Here is a 19,882-nt window from a genome sequence, read left to right on the forward strand (position 1 = left end):
GTTGCCTTCTCAAAGCACTGCACACCTTAGAAGATCAACCTTTTACATGTGTCAGTGTTTATTCGCTGACTTCAGCTATAGCTTCTTTGCACGAAGAACAACATAGTGACGAAACACGTTTGTCCGTTTAGGGCCACTGTAGAAACATGTCGATGTAAGGGGACCTGCGGTATGTGTAGAAAGAAATGGCTCATTCTAAGGTAATAAAAACATAACAGTTCATTAAGTAATGTCAAATCCCACCAGTTGAGAACCATCCAAAGCCAACCAGGTGTGCTTTAATTGTGAAAATGTAACACCATGCTTCCTAATGATATCTCCCAAGGGTAGCATGTACAGGATGAAAAGCAACGGTCCTAGTACTGAGCCTTGTGGCACTCCATACTGAACTTGCGATCGATGAGACATCTCTTCATTTACTGCTACAAATTATTAACTGTCAGATAAGTATGCTTTGAATGAACTATGCATTTTTTAACATGTATTGCATTAAAGTAATGAGAGGAACAGCATAATTTAGTATTTTTTCACTAGAAATGTGTGTAATTAGAGGGGAGGGTTTGAGAAAGAGGGCTTTGGTGACGTAAATCTAAAAGTAAAGTTATTTCAGAGACAGAGTAAGGGCCGGGTCACACAGCACAGCAAACAGCAAAGGTTACATACATAGACATATAAAGAAAGAGAAACACATAAAGAAAGAGAAACGGAGCACTTTTGTTGAGCATGTTTAATGGAATATGTGATTGGTGTTATTGTAACGTATGAACTACACCTTAAAGACAGATAGACACACATAAACGAAGCACTAACTAACTAATCCTCTCTTCCTCTCAGCGAGCTGCTCTTTCTTCTCTCTGGAGCTCTGAGTGTTCAGAGAGTGCTATTTTTGTGGCTTCGTCTTTTTCTTGTTTCTTTCTTGTTTAGACGCCTGTTTTCTTCTTTCTTTCTTTCTTTCTTTCTTCCAGGGTTTTTTTTTTTTTTTTTTTTTTTTTTGTGTCTGCTGGTTGCTCCACAACAGAGATGTGCAGAAGGCTCTTTTGTGTTTGCTCTGCCCTGAAGGCATTCATGTTGCAAGACAGATTAATAATTACAGACTACACAACAGTCCGGGAGAAACAATTTCTAGATCTTTTGATGTCAAACATGAGAGAGACCAAAATTACACAGAAAAGAGGCCATAGAAAAAGAAAAAAGGTCCCCAACTTTTCTTTTTTTTTTGTTGCAGTTGTTTTGTTTTTAATTTCCTCTTATTGTTATGTCTGTTTTTCATGTGTGTGCTAAATGACACGATAACTAAAGAAGGATGATCTGATGATGTTCATTTAGAGAGCGGGTTTTTATGTGTATGTTTTGTGTGTGTGGAGCATTGTGTAAAAATATCATTATTATTATATAGTTATTACTATAAATCATTATTAACAAAATTATTTATGCACCGGTATGAACATTTTGGCCGATACCGATAACTGATAATTATTTATATTTGAAAGCCGATAACCGATATATTGGCCGATAAATATAAATCCAAATTTTAATATAATTTTTGTGAGCCTGATTACAAAAACAAAAGTCTCCGCGTTAAAATCCATGTCCCAAACACACTGATCCGTATTTTCCTTTTTCCGAATTGATTCCAATCATATTTCAAGCTATTCAAAACCATCATGTTGCATCTGAAGTGTCTCAACTGAAGGAAATAATACATTATTTATCGGCTTTATTATATCGGCCAAATTTTTCTTTTCAGGCCGATAACAATAACATTAAAAATGAGCAAACATCGGCCGATACTGATATGGTGTCCAATATATCGTGCATTCCCTAAACAAAATATGTGTTTTAACAAAAACAATTCCTCACATTAAATGTCTGATGTCATGTTTCCTCTTTGATATTGTTCTGTCAGTGGCTTTTTGGATGTGTTGTTTGATGAAGAACTAATATGTAGTTTCTGAATTGTTCTTTCAATTTAAGATAATTACCACAGTAATTACACCCTTTTAAACGGAGGGCGAGATGTGCCTCACACACATCCTCACACATGCACGGATATAGACAGTGAAAGCAGGTTGACAAGCTCTTTGTTGCAGTCTGGCTTGCAACTGACAGCTCTTTTGGCGGTTACGTTTCAGTGTTGTTGTCAGACATGAGTCTGAGACGCTGTTTGTTTTGCGTCGACACACATTTATGCGCTGAAGTTCTCTGTGTGAACATAAAACACTTCCCCAATCAGCTGATAAACAATAAGTATAGAGCACAACATGATTTTTATGTGACGTGTTTTCCGTCTCGGTTATGAGTCTCTCTGTTCTTACTCTTAAGAATAATGGGTTACACTTTATTTTAAGGTGTCGTTGTTACAGTGTAATTAGACATTTAAGTACTGAGTAATATTAAGCAACTACATGTACTTACTATAGGGTTAGGGTAGGATTAGGATTTGGTTGAGGTTAGTTGCATGTAATTATGCATAATTTATAGTTATGACTATTGTAACTACATGTAACATATGTAACAATGACACTGTAAAATAAAGTGTTACTGAATAATGCAAGCACATGGATATTTGTGTGTATCAGTCACTGGGTGACCCAGTTTGTGTGTGTTTTGTGTTGTAGGGATAAAGATGAGCAGCTGGTTCGTGTTCGGGACAGTCAGAGACATCAGGCCCATCAGGCTGAGAACGCACTGGAGAACTTTAAGAAGCAAGTGGAGCTCAGCTCAGAGAAGACCTACGCTGACATGAAGCAACAAGTGAGTCAAATGCAAGGTGTATGAAAGAGATGTTAAGGTACGTTTACACGACAACGATATGCTTAAAACTGAGAAGTTTTACCTTTGAGTTTTCCGCGTACAGACGACACCATTGTCAAAAACGATCCCCGTTCACACGGATCCGCATAAACGACTAAAAACGCTGTATTCTGCTGCCAGGCCAGTAGATGGCGATGAAACACTGTAGACTGAACACGTAATATGCATGTGCATGACGTCATCGTCTTCACAGTGTCACGATTTTGTTGTTTACACAGAGACCATTTTCAAAAACTTGCACTTTTAAACCCTTTTTCAAAAGTTTGCGTTTTTCAGGCACCCAAAACGCCGTTGTCGTGTAAATGAGCGGCCAAAACACAATTTTTTTTTACGATTTTATTTGAAAACGGTGTCCTGTAAACAGCCCCTAAGTCTCAGCCTGTTTACCGAGCCTCTGACACACAATCAGATTGAAATCAATAAGCTTAAATCTCATTTGTTGTTTCTAAGATGCTACAATAATCACTGGATTTGAGTTGATGGCATCAAATATTTTGAAAAAATAGAAAAAAAGAAAGAAAAAAACGTTTCGGCTGAAATCGTTTTGCATCTTTTTCCTGCACACCATGTGGATAACATTATCATAACGTTGACAATATTGATTTTTCTATTTCTTCTATATCTATAGATTCATAAATCCCAAGATCTTCCTCTTTACAACTAGTTATAACACAAACACACATGAATGAACATCAGAAGGTATGTTGGAAGAAACAGTACAACTTGTAATCGCTCAGTGTTTCAACCGTGGAAAGACGTCAATAAAACAGCTTGTTAACAATGTCGCGTAACGTTGTATTTGCCTACCTTGTTAGTTAGATAGAATAAATAACTCTAGATAGGAGCATTTTACTAAATATATGCACTATATTACATATTCATTATATTTTTACTTAACCTGTTAATGAGGTCTTCATTATTTAAAGGCATAGTTCACTTTGAAATTAATTTTTGATATGTTTTAGCTTACCTCAAGGGCATCCAAGATGTAGGTGTCTTTGTTTCCGCAGTAGTTTCAATTTTGATATTTTTAGGTCAAACCGTTCTTGTCTGTCAGTCATATAATGCAGATCGATGGTCACTGGCTCAAAACACAAGCACATAGTCCAAATTAAAACAATTCCCCATCTTCCAAATGAAACAATTCCCCATCATAAGTACACATTGATGGCCTAAGACACGAAACGAGCGGTTTGTGTGAGAAAACGAACAGTATTTATATCGTTGTTATCTCTTGAAAACAGCACACGTCCAAATGATCTGACGGCGCGGGCGGGTATAGACGTATACATAGATGTCGCCTTGGCTACTGCAGTTCATTGGAACGAAACCGTAGCCAAGCGACATCTAGTGTATATATCTATACCCGCGCGCGCCGTCAGATCATTTGGACGTGTGCTGTTTTCAAGAGATAACAACGATATAAATACTGTTCGTTTTCTCACACAAACCGCTCGTTTCGTGTCTTAGGCCATCAATGTGTACTTATGATGGGGAATTGTTTCATTTGGACGATGGGGAATTGTTTTAATTTGGACTATGTGCTTGTGTTTTGAGCCAGTGACCATCGACCTGCATTATATGACTGACAGACAAGAACGGTTTGACCTAAAAATATCAAAATTGAAACTACTGCGGAAACAAAGACACCTACATCTTGGATGCCCTTGAGGTAAGCTAAAACATATCAAAAATTAATTTCAAAGTGAACTATCCCTTTAACATATATTTGAATAAATCTTTCATGAAAACAAGGTTTTATTATAGCCACCATCTAATGAAATTATGAATTGGATTAACTGGAGTAAAAAACACAATTATGTAATTAAAAGGTTGTATAAAAACTGCCTTATGTGAAATTTAATTTTTTTATGTAACTAAGTTTTTATTTGAGTGTTGATAAAAAAAAAAAAAAATTGATTATTAAATAAAATATATTTTCGAATTGTTGTTTATGTAAGAAAAAAATTCACGTCGGTTCATCACTAAATTCAGAGTTTTAAATGAGACAGAAACATCATATCTGATTATCTATGTATTAAGTCTATGAGGTTATATTTGCACGTTTCTGAGATATATCCAATCGCATGATGCATTCCTTTAGGAATTTGTCCAAGTAGCAAAAATCTAAATATGGATAAGAAGGTTTATGAAAGATATGACTTCTCCCACACTGTGACATTACGTAAAAACAGCTTCAACATCATGAAGGTATTTAAGTACCTTGACACATTTCTGTTTGACATGCCATTTTATTATAGCTGGTGTTACCCTGATGCACCTGAGGATATAGAGTTGAACTATTGTTTTTAAAGGGATACTCCACTTTTTTTGGAAATAGGCTCATTTTACAGCTCCCCCAGAGTTAAACAGTTGAGTTTTACCGTTTTCGAATCCATTCAGCCGAACTCCGGGTCTGGCGGGACCACTTTTAGCATAGCTTAGCATAGATCATTGAATTGGACAGGACCATTGGCTTCTCTCTCCAAAAAATGACCAAAGAGTTCCGATATTTTTCCTATTTAAAACTTGACTCTTCTGTAGTTACATCGTGCACTAAGACTGACGGAAAATGAAAAGTTGCGATTTTCTAGGCTGATATGGCTAGGAACTATACTCTCATTCCTGTGTAATAATCAAGAAACTTTGCTGCCGTACCATGAGTCCAGCTGGCGTAATGATATGTCGCAGCGCCTGAAAATAGTCCCCAGCTCGGTAGACTATAGGGTCGACTATTTTCAGGCGCTGCGTCATATCATTACGCCTGCTGGACCCATGGTACGGCAGCAAAGTTTCTTGATGCAAAGTTCATTAGATGCTAATGGTCTTGTCCGATTCAATGATCTATGCTAAGCTATGCTAAAAGTGGTACCGCCAGACCCGGAGATCGGCTGAATGGATTCGAAAAAGGTAAAACTCAACTGTTTAACTCTGGGGGAGTTGTAAAATGAGCCTATTTCCAAAAAAAAGTGGAGTATCCCTTTAAGGCTCCTGTTAGAATAAGTATTATTATAAGGTTTGTTTCAAAAATAAAAATGTTGTCATCATATGCTCACCCTCATGTTGTTTCAAACCTGTATAAATTTCGTTAACCAAACAGTTGAAATACCCTATTGACTTCCATTGTATTTTTTTCCTACTATGGAAGTCAATGGGGTCCATCAACTGTCTGGTTAACGAAATTCTTCAAAATATCTTCCTTTGTGCTCAGCAGAAGAAAGAAATTCGGTAAATGATGACAGAATTTTCATTTTTAAGTGAACTATTCCTTTAACAACAAAGCCACACATGGATCCATTATGAGGATTGCTGCAGAAACTAATAATTTTTGACTAATAGTCTGGGGAACTCTCCAAGTGGTCGTCTCATTCTGATGAAGTAAGAAACACCATCACATTTTGCCACTTTAGAAACCTACAATCCAGTCATACTGTCGCTTTCCGTCTAAGTGGGCGTTCTTCACCAGAACAAACTGCGTTGTGGCAGCAGACTGAGACGTTCTTTCGCTGGTATCTCTGTGTAATTGAGCTCAGGATGTATTTGGCCCGTGGATTGTTCCAGACAGCGAGCGATCAGGACTGCAGACTGGGTCATAAATCACATTCCCTCGTTCAGTCTCTCAGGATATCACTGCATTCCCCCATATGGGCACTGAGCATCTCTCAGACGACAGTTCACATCAATGACAAGCTTCCAGCATGACTTAAGAGTTAACACATGTTCTCCACCAGTACATGGACCATGCGGACAGTACAGGTTTATCTAGCTCACATTGTTCGCTGATATCTCTCCTAAAAGGGTCTATCAATTATCAATAGTTGCTATTTTGAGGAACTGAAATAGTCTCAGCCATTGGCCAACTGAAACCTGGTCTAAAGTCAATGGCACAGTATTTTTTTGTTATTTAAAGAGCGCGTTAGTAATGTGCGCCTATAGGTGGGTCCACAACTTTTAAAGGGAATGGGAGATGAGACTCTGATTGGTTTATTGCACATTACGCCCAAAACACTCATTAAGAGAATAGGGACAAAACATACCCATTGCTCATTAAGAGAATAGGGACGACCTTAAGATCCTTAAAATAGGGCCTATAGTGTCAAAAAGTGGCAAATAAACTATTGTGATGCCTCTATTGGCTTCCTCAGATGCATTAAGAAGCTTTTACCCTTCTGGGAATCACAGATTGGTATTAGATGAGCAAGCAGGAATTGTTACTCATCCCGACATGTATGCTGTATGAGTCTTTGTACATTCACAATTTCCATCATAACAACTGCGCTGTTCGTCTCAGCATCATCACATCAGATCCTGAGCACAGATGCTGGAGCGGCAACCGGTTCACATCTGCGTCCAATGTGTGCGCAAACAAACACTCACGCTATTGTTACCTAGCTGCTAAAAGCCTCTTAATTAGCCTCCAGATCACAAAAAAATCATCATTCAAAGCTAAATGATCCAATCAAAGTGAACTTGGTTTACTTTCTTAATAAATATTACTGGTCGTATTATGAATGATTCCTGAGTGCACATTGTTATAAAGAAAACACATCACACTTTAAATGAATAATAATCGTAATCAAATGCCCATGATCGAATCAAATCCTGGGCTGCGTTTCCCAAAAGCATCGCAAGGCATAAGTGGATTGTTTTTAGGTTTAAGATGCTTTGAGAAACTCATTCTGCATTTCCTGCTATTGTATTCTTTCACTGAGAAGTGCATCACATTTTATTGGATTTGATTTAAGGATTTGGTAATTAGTCCTGTTGATTCCTTGCGAAAATTAACCATGGTTTTTCTACGATTCAAACAAACAAAAAAAATAGTTCTTGTAATTATTCCATGGTGACCACAAATTAACCATGGTTTTGCTACAGAAGCAAAGTTTTAGTAGTTTAACTATGTTTTTTTTTTTTTTTTTTTTGGTTATACAAATCGTAGTCAATAGGCCAAGAAAAACATGGTTTTACTACAATACAACCATGGTTAATTTTCATAAGGTTACACTACAGCAATTGTTATAATGATTGTGTAATGCTTATATTTTGTGAAGGTTACTGACTCGAGTTTTAATTTGTAGAAGACCTCTAGAATTGTATTTCTATCAAACATACTCTAAATTAACTCATTCTGAAGCTTGTAGTTGATATGGTGTGAACTCTTTTGTTCTGTCATGGTCCTGGTACTGCTGTGCTTATGGACACTTTTAAAGGATTAGTTCACTTCAGAATTAAAATTTCTTGATCATTTACTCTCCCCCGCATCATCCAAGATGTTCATGTCTGTCTTTCTTTCTTCAGTCGAACAGAAATGAAATTTTTTGAGGAAAACGTTCCAGGATTTTTCTCCATATAGTGACTTCAATGGGGTCCAACGGGTTGAAGGTCCAAATGTGAGTTTCAGTGCAGCTTCAAAGCCTTGACACGATGCCAGCCGAGGAATAAGAGTCTTATCTAGACAAACCATCGGGCATTTTATAACAAAAATAAACATGTATATACTTTTTAACCAAAAATGCTCATCTTGCACATCCACGACTTCACGCATTACGTAATCACTTTGAAAGGTCACTTCATTCTAAAGTGGCGGAAGTACAGATCTAGTGTTTACAAAGCCAACGTGCAAAGATTAATTCAAACGCCCTTTACAAAACAAATAAATAAATAAAAGATAAAACAACGATGTCGGACGATTTTGAAGTTGGAGGAGAAAATGAGAACGCCCTTCCCTACATTTCTGAACCGGAACACGCGTGACCTTTCAACCTGATTACGTAATGCGTGAAGTCGTGGACGTGCAAGACGAGCATTTGTGGTTAAAATGTATATAAATGTTTATTTTATTATAAAATGGTGGATGGTTTGTCTAGATAAGACTCTTATTCCTCGGCTGGGCCGTCAACCCGTTGGACCCCATTGAAGTCACTATATAATGGAATGTTTCCCTCAAAAACCTTCATTTATTCTCTTAGATTATTTTTTTTTTAATTCTGAAGTGAACTAATCCTTTAGAAGTGGCATCCTAAAACACAGCACAGCAGTTTTTAGCACATGTGAAATGGAGGCTGCGTCCATTTCCAAAAAGACACAGTCCTGTCATCAGGACTCTTATGAAATCCTTAATGCAGAAAAACAGAGGATAAACTTTTCAAGTCCCTTTCAGGCTAGTCATTTTCCTTCGGCGGCCATCTTTGAAACACCTCAGCTATTTCACTCATGCAAGTTCAGCTTCTGTCTCTCTGAATGGGGAAACATCAAATTCTCCAAAGCTTTTCACCAATTGTTTGATACAGTTTCATATTTGAAACCACCAATGAACAACTGTTTCACCAATTTTGTTTCTAAATGCTCAAATGACAGACAATGGCCATGTACACATTCTGAAGTTTCCACATTTAAATGCAGGAGTGAATCCCCTAAATTATCCTTCAGTGTACGTACTGAATGATTGACACAGCGGTAACCATAGCAACATTTTGGCTCAGGGCGGTGAACATGAAACATGAATTCCTATGGGCAAACTTGATAAATCCTACAGTGTGTGGCCAGCATTTCTGGATCATCGTGCTATATTTACATCGACACCTTTTGTGTCAAGTGGTTGAATCCCAACATGCTTTGTACATGCATGCTAAATAAAGCAATCGGATTGATGTGCACATTTATATGTCAGAAGCTTTACATTGGATTTGATCTTTTGGCATAAGCACACTGCATGAATATATATATGTACGAATATACATCCTCCCCTCCTTTGTTGACTTAATATTTATCTATAGCACTTTGGGATTTTGCTTAAATATAAAGTGCGTTACACTTAAAATGTATTATTATTATTATTATTATTATTATTATTATTACGACATTACGCCATATCTGTGTCTCAAGTTTCAGTTTTCAATCCGATCAAGTGTTTCATGTCCTATCGAATGGATCTGGAAAATGTTTAAACCCCCCCCTTGCAATCCAATTCATTCCCATTGACGTGGTTACATGTGGCTTTGCTACTAGTCCAATTACAAACAGATTATTAGGGTTCATGTAAACAGAGCAGTTAACCCCTTTCACACAGCAATCCCGGTAAATTACCATAAATTTGCCAGAACGACTTTACCGGTAAATTCAATGCTCTGTTCACACAAGCAACAGCGTTCTGGCTCTTTACCGGTAACAGACCATTCACACATCAGTAACAGAACACCAGTAAACTCTGTTATGATGTCCTGAACCGGAAGCCTTTGTTCCTGAAGAAGGCTCGTAATTTTATCACACTGACAGTATCGCTAACTGTTGTTGACAATCTCTTCATCCGCCCGGATGAGGAGAAGCGCTTTAGTTTTGGTATCATTTGTAAACAGTGCTGAGTAAACGCATCATCTGCATCGTCATTAATGAATGATTCCGAGCCGTTGCTCTTTCAACAGCTTCTGATTGGCCCAAATCACTTCTTACATCAGCGAGTTCTGACCTTGTACATGCAAAACACTGATAATCTTCATTACGCATTCAGATAACGGTGATTTACTGGTAATGTTACAACTTCCCTTACTGGTAAATTGCCGGAACCGATTTACCGGTATATTTGAAAAGGTCCTATTTACACATGATTTGTTAACGGTAATTTACTGGTATATTTGGAAAGGTCCCGCTCACACATGATTTGTTACCGGTAATTTACTGGTATATTTGGAAAGGTCCTGTTCACACATGATTTGTTACGGTAATTTACCGGTATGTTTGGAAAGGCCCCGTTCACGCATGATTTGTTACGGTAATTTACCGGTATATTTGGAAAGGTCCCGTTCCCGGTATATTTGAAAAGGTCCCGTTCACACATGATCTGTTATGGTAATTTACCGGTATATTTGGAAAGGTCCTGTTCACACATGATTTGTTACCGGTAATTTACCGGTATATTTGGAAAGGTCCCGTTCACACATGATCTGTTACGGTAATTTACCGGTATATTTGGAAAGGCCCTGTTCACGCATGATTTGGTACGGTAATTTACCGGTATATTTGGAAAGGTCCCGTTCACGCATGATCTGTTACGGTAGTTTACCGGTATATTTGGAAAGGCCCCGTTCATGCATGATTTGTTACGGTAATTTACCGGTATATTTGTAAAGGTCCCGTTCACGCATGATCTGTTACGGTAATTTACCGGTATATTTGGAAAGGCCCCATTCACGCATGATTTGTTACGGTAATTTACCGGTATATTTGGAAAGGCCCCGTTCACGCATGATTTGTTACGGTAATTTACAGGTATATTTGAAAAAGGCCCCGTTCACACATGATTTGTTACGGTAATTTACCGGTATATTTGGAAAGGCCCCGTTCACACATGATTTGTTACGGTAATTTACCGGTATATTTGAAAAGATCCCGTTCGCGCATGATTTGTTACCGGTAATTCACCAGAAATATTGTTATTGTTATTGTGCTGTTGTCAAGACTTGAATCTCTTTGTTTGTGATTTTCAGAGATACCTCTCTGATGCATGATTAAGTAAGTCACTAACAACTGGTTATTCATTATGGTGCATTTCTGGTGAATGCGGTTGTAACGACCTGAATCTTGACCTCAGCTAATTTGGTTTTAGAATGCGGTTGTCAATTACTAAACTCTGTATGTACAGAATAGGATCATCACACACCAAAAGGTGAAGGGACAACTGAATTTAGCCGTGGTTTGTACATAGCCAATGGATGGCTGCAAGTCAGAGATATATAAGTAGGAATATGTTCTGCGTGTTTATGTACGATCAGTAATGACGTGAGCTCCCACAGGAACCTTTAACCAGGATAGCATTAAGTCATGTGGGCAGAGTTCCTCTGCAGCGTTGCCCTTGGCAGACTGTGTGTGTGTGTGTGTGTGTGTGTGTGTGTGTGTTTACTAATGGTCCTGTAGTTGTGGGCGAGTGTTCGGGGATCCTAACGCTGTCTCTGGACTCCCACATTCAGCTCATGTTGTTTCTGATTCACCTTTCTCTTTCCACCCTGAGTCTCCAGTGATCATCATGTGTCCAAGATTCAGCCCACATCAAAGTCTTCAACTCCCCCTCTCTTTCTCTTTTCTGCTGTCCATTTGCATTCATCTGTTCGTAACGGCATCATAGAAAGGAAAGTCCTCTGGATAACGGGACATGACCTTGACTTACACATGCTAACTGTAAAGCACATCTTTTAATGAATTATTGGTAGCACTTTACATTAGTTAACATGAACTAAGAATGAACAATATTTTTTCAGCATTTATTGATCTCAGTTTATATTAATTTCAACATTTACTAATACATGATTAAAATCAAAGGTTGTATTTGTTAGCATTAGTTAATGCACTGTGAACTAACATGAACAAACAATGAACAGCTGGATTTATATTAACTAACATTAACCAAGATTAACAAATACAGTAACAAATGTATTGCTCATTGTTAGTTAATACATTAACTAATATTAACTAATGAACCTTATTGTAAAGTGTTACCGATTTATTTAATCCATTATGCTGATCAAGTATCCTAACTCGCCTATCCTTATAAAACCAAAATCAGTTTTTATACTATTATTATTTTTGAATTATACATCAACTATTATATATTTCAGTATCTGTGTGCTTTGCTTATTAGAATATCGCTTCATTTAATTATCGACATGTAATTATTAATGACTACGTTAACGTGCACCGAATAATGTTTTGTTTTTAACAATAATCAGAGTAAGGACTTAATCGCTGTAAGATGTTTACATGACACGAGCTAAACTCTTCAATTTGCAATGCCATTTTCATTATTCTGATTATTGGCGAAGACGTGTGGTTATATTAACCGCCATCCTTCATAATGTGCGTCCGAGCACATGTGTAATAATGTGATTATATGAGTGTTTATCATGGTTGCTACAATTACGAGCTTAATCGCATTAGTTAGATAGAAGTATTGTTTACATGAGGTAAAGTTCAATCACAATATGGCCAAAATCCCATTATAATCGCATTATGAGAGTGCCTGTAAAAGTGTCTTTGTGTTCAGTGAAGAAAAAGATCTCGATTGATAATACAATAATACAATAATACAACGCTGCCACTGTTTTGTGATTGCAGATGGAGAAAGTGGAGTGCGATCTGATTCGCTCTAAATCTCTACGAGAGAAGCAGTGTAAAGAGTTCGGTTTGCAGATGGAGGACTTACAGCGGAGATACGAGCAGCAGGTCACCATTCATTTACATCACATTAAGTGTGACAAACAAATCATTTACTCAGACTCCAGCATTATTACACCGAGCATCACACTTCACATTCAAAATCAAATGATTGGACGGGCTGTCAATGTTCAATTTAAAATCCCTTATCATATCAGTCCATTCAGTCTCCAGTTCCACCTGATTAAACATGTAATTTGTTCTCCATTTAATCAAAAGTCCAATCAACTGATAAGATGCTACCTTTAAAAAGAAAAAAAATATTGACTGACAGGAATGTGTTTATCTTTCTTTTTAGTGAATAGTGAAATATTGTTCACCTTAATCTTATCACATTGCTATTTAACAGTACATTATATTGCATTGAAGCAAATGATGTTGCCAAACAATGGATTTTATGTAAAAGTATTATTTGAGAAGCAAAATATATATTGTAAGATGTATGATTTATAATATAATATAGTAGGGATGTACGATATTATATTTTTGCAGAATTATTCATGAATTTCCAATCATTTTTTGGCTCATAGCAGATAACGACATACAATTCTTTTTTCCCTTTGTTTGGAAACAAGTCTCTCCTGTGCAAGAATTATAATTTATATATATAACATATATATATATAATATATATATATATATATGTTTCCATTTCAGTTAGTATTGAGCAAAAACTAAACCAAAAGCTTACTTGTTAAAGATAAATAAATGAATATACATAAAATTCATAGTTCATAGGGGGCATAATGTATTAGCCCTACAGTTACAGCATGAAATAGTATTTAAACCTATAACATTTTACATAGGTAACATTTAAACCTATAATAAAAAAGAAAATCACTCACAATTCTGACTTTTTTCCCGCAATTGTGAGTTTATATCTCCCAATACAGACTTTATAAATGGTTTATATCACATAACCTTTATAAACAGTGTATATGAGAGGAAAAAAGGCAGAATATCGAGTTTTTATATCGTGCAATTGTGATTTTTCTTCTCAGAATTGTGAGCTATGAACTCGCATATCTGTTTGCTGTTTGCTAACACTCAAATGGTCTATACCTAATGCGAGAGGTGATAACATCTGGTAACCATAGTTTTTGCATAAAGAGTTATTGTTCATAAAGTCCCCCTGTAGTCGATAGTTTTATCCCTTAAAACTCATCTTTGATCACCAAAATTACATATTTAAACGTTGTTTCCATGAAAATGTTTTCTTCAAGCCTTAAAATATCTTGAATGTAACTCGACACCCTTGCCTCATTTAGTATGCGTGATTCTATGAATATGCAAATGAGCCCCGCCTCCACTCACTCAGCTCAGAGATCCACTGGTTGGTGAGCACACGTTGATCTGATTGGTTACAAGGTAGTTTGTGACGTCAGAAACACCAGCGATTTCAAAGCGTGTTTTTGAGACTGTCTTTGGTTCACTGCAGTTTTAAGGAGAAAATACTCAGCAATGGTGTCGACTTATGAATTTACACATGGTTTGTCTTAAAGCACATTAAAAACACCACATAGACACATAAACAACATTAAAAGCTGGATTTTCACCACAGGGGGACTTTAAACATTAAGCAGATGCTATTATCCAAAGCGGAGAACAATAGAAGCAATCAAATCAACAATATGGCAACGATATGTAAGTGCTGTGACTAGTCCCAGTTAATCTAGGTTTTCAAATAGGAAAGGGGAATAAAATTATATCAAAACTGCAAAACAAGTTCTTTTGAAGGAAAAAAAAAGATCAAACTATCAGCAAGCTGACCAATATTCATCTTTGCACTGTTGTTCTCTCTTTTATCTATGTCTGGAATATCAAAAGTGACACCAGGTCAGAGTGAGTGTTTGTACAGTAACTCACTGATCCCACTTCGACAAACAAAACTCACTTAATATCTCTAACGTAATGTTCCACTTTATTGACCTTGTTCTTGTGGCAGCTCATTACTTGTGAACCTGCCCACACAATGCATTGTGGGTGGGCGCTCTTTGCTTTTTTTTCTCAGGTTATTTAAAACCGAGACAAATGAATTTCTCATCTTTAGGTTTCTGTTCAGCGGTGTGTGAGAATGACGGGAGCGGGTCGTGTCACACTGTAAGAAACTACACTAAAGCCTAAAGTCCAAAAGAAAGGACAGACAATATGCTTTGTTTTTATTTCCCTGTGTTGTGAAAGATTCAGTCCGCCCGCAGAATCCAATCCCCCATCGACTCAAAGTCCTTCATTTGTAAGGCCTGGTCAAACGCCTGTGGTGTCATCATGAAATCTGCTTGTTCAAATAGCTTGTTTTATACCTCGTTTACTCTATTCCCTGTACTGTAGTGTTTGTAAAACAAGTGATAATTGGTAGTCAACTTGGTTTTAATTGTGTAATGTGACATGATAATTACCTAGAAATGTAGTGATGAAATACCAGAATGGAGTCACATGGTTGGAGGGTGGTCGAAAAATGAGACTGAGCAAGTTATTATATTTTCACGTTTTCAGCAGCGCTGGATCCGGAATTATTTTTTACATTAATTCCTCCCATTGGGATTTCAATATAGTCTTTGTTGAACCGCTATAAGCCACGAATCAAACCAACCAGCTACATTGTGAATTATAACATTACAAACTTTGATTTGAAACAAAAAATAATGTAAAAATCGGACAGAAGTATATATATATATATATATATATATATATATATATATATATATATATATATATATATATATATATATATATATATATATATATATATACTTTACAATAAGGTCTTATTTATTAGCATTATATTATTCATTAACTAACATGAACAAGCAATGAATAATATATTTGTTACAGTATTTATTAATCTTTGTTAATGTTAGTTAATAAAAATCCAGCTGTTCATGTTAGGTCACTGTGCATTAACTAATGCTAACAAATACAACTTTTGATTTTAATAATTTATTAGTAAATGTCAAAATTAATATTAACTAAGAGTAATAAATGCTGTAAAAGTAACAGAACTATCAATTAACAGCCTCGTAGCTCACAGTAGAGCTGTCTTTAAAGCTTTGTAAGTTATCATTAAAAATCAGTGTCCCTACGGAGAAAATGAATGGATTTTTTTACTCTCAGAACTCGACTGTTGCACTCTATAAAGATTATGACGATAAACAACCACTTTTCAAGTATAAAAATCTGGTAAAAATTATCAAGTCATGTTTTTCACTAAATGAACACAAGACACATTTTTAAAACCTTTTTGTTTGTGAACCAGTACACCCCCATCAGCCAGTGAAACCTCATTTTGTGTCACTCAAATCTTTTGGAAGCCTCAAACACATCTACAGTTTTCATCCTTCATCAAATTTCAGAAATTCAGGCTAGCGGGTATGCAGCTAGGTTTGGCTCGGGGATGGGAAGAGGCTTGTGAAAGGGAAAACAGGCTAGTTCTTGCTATGCTAGTGTCCTGTGGTTATTCCTGTTCACGTTCCTATTGTTCCCACTCGCACAGACAGACTGAATCATTCACAGGAACACCAGGAGCTTTTTTAGAAAATAAATATGTTCAGTGTGTTGAATTTCGAACATTTGACCAAGGATGAATAACTGTAGTGCTTATAAAGTCTAATAGATATATAATTAGCATCATTGTGAAGAGCATTGCACACCTGGCCAATCAATTAGCGCTATGTTTATTGATTAAATAACTGAAAATACATAGAAAGGCTAATGCTTGTTTTGTTATGTTTTTATTATCAAAATGTAATTTTGTAGGAGTGGAGAAAATATTTTATGGTTGTTTTATTTGAGTATGCTGAAATTGAACATCTGGGATAATAAACTTGGGATTTTTTTATTTATTTTTCCTAATTAGCAAAAAGTAGGAAAAAACTTTGACCTGATGGTGGCGCTAGAGGGTGGACACCAAATGAACCAGGAAACTATTCAGATCTATCCCTGTTATTCACTATTCAGACTCATCAGTCCCATAAACTGACTCTGTAATTTAATTTGATTTAGATCAGTAAAAAAAATTTTTTTTTACTACTTTTAATTATTATCATGTCTGAAATATTACAAGCGACAAAAACAAAAATTCTGTACTAAAAGGACACTTATAGTTGGTAAATAAAACATTGTTATTGTTACAGAAACAGTTGCCAAGGTAACAACAAAACCCTCAATAATATTTAGTGTCTAAACTCTTCAAGCTGCGATATCACTCACCCAGAACAACTTAAAGTTGACCAGACTGGTCATTATACGTCACAGTAGTGTCAAAAGTGATTCATAAAAAGACAATTTCATTAAGATGTGTTTTATATTAAGACATTTTTTGCTTGATAATTACTGTAATTATCATTCTTCCCCATTCTCATTATCGTAATTTTCAAAAATCTTCTTATTAATGCATATATATATATATATATATATATATATATATATATATATATATATATATATATATATATATATATGTATACAGTAGTCAACATTTGGATCAAAAAAGTTCAAGAAAATTGTTCTAAGACAAGAACGGGTATTGTTCAAAATTCATGTATAACTTTGATGAAAGGTTTTGATCCACTTCAAATGTTGACTACTGTATATACATTTTAAGTGAAGTACTTTTACATAATTTCACATCACAATTGTCTTAAAAATGTGGCTAAACTTGGCTTCATATTATTTTTTAAGGGTCAACTATGGCCTGAAATGGACATTGATTACACAATATAGTGATATTATAACAGAGGCATTGCTGTGATTTATCAAGGGTTTAAGGAGTTACTGTTAATGATATTTAGCCTTGTGAGAGGTAAGTTGATAAAGCTCTGAGCTGGAGCTGAGATGTTTAGTGCTGCTTTAATGAGTGGCCCGTGCTCCCAGGGTCACTTTTAGCTATTCACGCGGACACAAAGAAACATTCCCCAGGATTCCCCTTCAATTGGACTTTAAAAGAGTGCATTTCTATAGAAGTGTTGTTTCTCTTTGACCTCCTCGCCATTTGACGTCACGCTGGCAACATTGAGCTGATGTCTGAGGTCACAACAAGTAGGAAGTCAAGTATATGACATTAACAGCGTCCCACTCACATATCCACGTCAAACAAACAGTCCATCTCAAGTGCTCTCTTCCTTTATAATAATTTTTTCAGAAAAAAAGCCACACAAACAAAAAAAGATGGAATGGTCCTTTTTGGAGTATCTGTACTTTTTGAATAATTGAATATATTTTCCCCCACTCTTTCTTCAAAGAGATCCCCTACTGAGCACCTTCTGTCCGATACAGAGCGGTTTCACTCATGAATTCAACGCTGGCACTCTAGGAGGGGGCGCTAATCACATCTGCCTGGTGACAGCAGCCATTCAGCGCTAGCGCTTTAAGAGCCCGGCACCCAGCAGCCCTTTCTGTGACGTTTCAATGTTTTCAATCTCTCCCCCCACCCTTCGCTTTCCCACTGTCATATCGGCACATATTTGGCGTGGATTTTCACCCTGCGTCGAAAAAAATTAACTCAGAATTGTCAAAACCAAAGCCTTGCCTTTGTCGCTTGTCCGACAAACGCTGTGGGACGGGGTTTAACCCATTAGCTGTACGCTAGGCTTTAAACTAAGGTAATCACTGATCCAAGCTATTCATCTGTTATCACGTGTATATATAGCAAATTTGGCCGGTTGGATTGTAGTAAGAGATCTCAGTATTGAGAACTGAGTTTTGGATATTAATGCATGGTGTGTCATGAAGATGTCCATCCTATTCTTTAAGACTGGAGAGTTGCGTCCTTCGTTGATCCCTGATCAATTAGCAGAGGCTCTTTCTTTCAATGTTTTCAATCTCTCCCCCCACCCTTGGCTTTCCCACTGTCATATCGGCGTGTTTTTGGCGTGTATTTTCACCCTGCGTCGGAAACAATTAACTCAGAAGTGTCAAAACCAAAGCCTTGCTTTGTCCGACAAGTGCTGTGGGACGGGTTCAGTAAACTGAGGTAATCACTGATCACCGGCTATTCATCTGATATGACGTGTATATACTGCAAATCTGGTGGTTGGATTAGAGGAAGAGATCATCAAGCAACGAGATTAGGATATTAATGCATGAGGTGTCTTGAAGAAATCCATCGTATTTCTTTAAGACTGGAGAGTTGCGTCCTTCGTTGGTCCCTGATCAATTAGCTGAGGCTCTTTCTGTTGGCTGTTGAGTTTCGCCCTATCGTCTGCTTGCATCCACGTCTCTTCCTCTACTGTGTCGATGGGCGAAATCGATAACTCTCCAAATCTTACTTCAGCTTCTTCAAAATCCACTAAAATTGGTGGCTGTTTGAAGCGTCTTTTGTGGCCTTGTGCCTGATTGGCTGGGGGAATCAAGATGAAATCCCATTCATCACCTACACTCAATAGCACCACAGCAGCCTCTAGCTGGCAGGCCAGGTAGGGTGCCAAGCCACACAATGTGGGGGGATTAGCTGGAAAACTGCGGGATGCAGGCCTCTAACTGGGAGACGGGGGGCCGGATGGCCAAGGTCACCATATCCCATCCAGAGGAGACTGGGAACGGATCTTGGGAACCGACACGGAGGCTCGACTCACCGCACAGCAGGTGCAAGTCAGAGAGATAATGCCACTGCTAGCTTTTGTGTTCTTTCAACATTTTCCTTCTTGCTTTCAATCCGGACCACTTTTCTTTTTCTTTTTTTTTCTGAATAAGAGTTAGCAAGGGATGCCGTGCAAATTGGAATATTTGAGATTCTTAATTTTCCGTTTTTGACAAAGCGCAACACTTCGGAAAAGGACTAAGTAACAGTAAGTTGCGGTATATCCATCATCACAGTATGGACTGACTAGAAAATTTAAATTATTTGAATGAATGGGGAGTGTTTTCTTTTT

General features: G+C 36.9%; 1 protein-coding gene across 2 annotated transcripts in view; it reads left to right on the forward strand.

The window, feature by feature from the left end:
* cep112 (centrosomal protein 112) overlaps nucleotides 1–19,882 on the forward strand; it is a 210,447-nt gene that overhangs the window by 89,352 nt on the left and 101,213 nt on the right. For both annotated transcript variants that reach the window (XM_081363687.1, XM_081363688.1), the window contains exons 18-19: nucleotides 2,619–2,754; nucleotides 12,919–13,026. In XM_081363687.1, coding sequence (XP_081219813.1) covers nucleotides 2,619–2,754; nucleotides 12,919–13,026 — 244 coding nt within the window. The remainder of the gene's footprint in view (nucleotides 1–2,618; nucleotides 2,755–12,918; nucleotides 13,027–19,882) is intronic.

Source organism: Scardinius erythrophthalmus (assembly GCF_964197995.2).
Source record: "Scardinius erythrophthalmus genome assembly, chromosome: 1".
In the NCBI taxonomy this organism is placed as follows: domain Eukaryota; kingdom Metazoa; phylum Chordata; class Actinopteri; order Cypriniformes; family Leuciscidae; genus Scardinius; species Scardinius erythrophthalmus.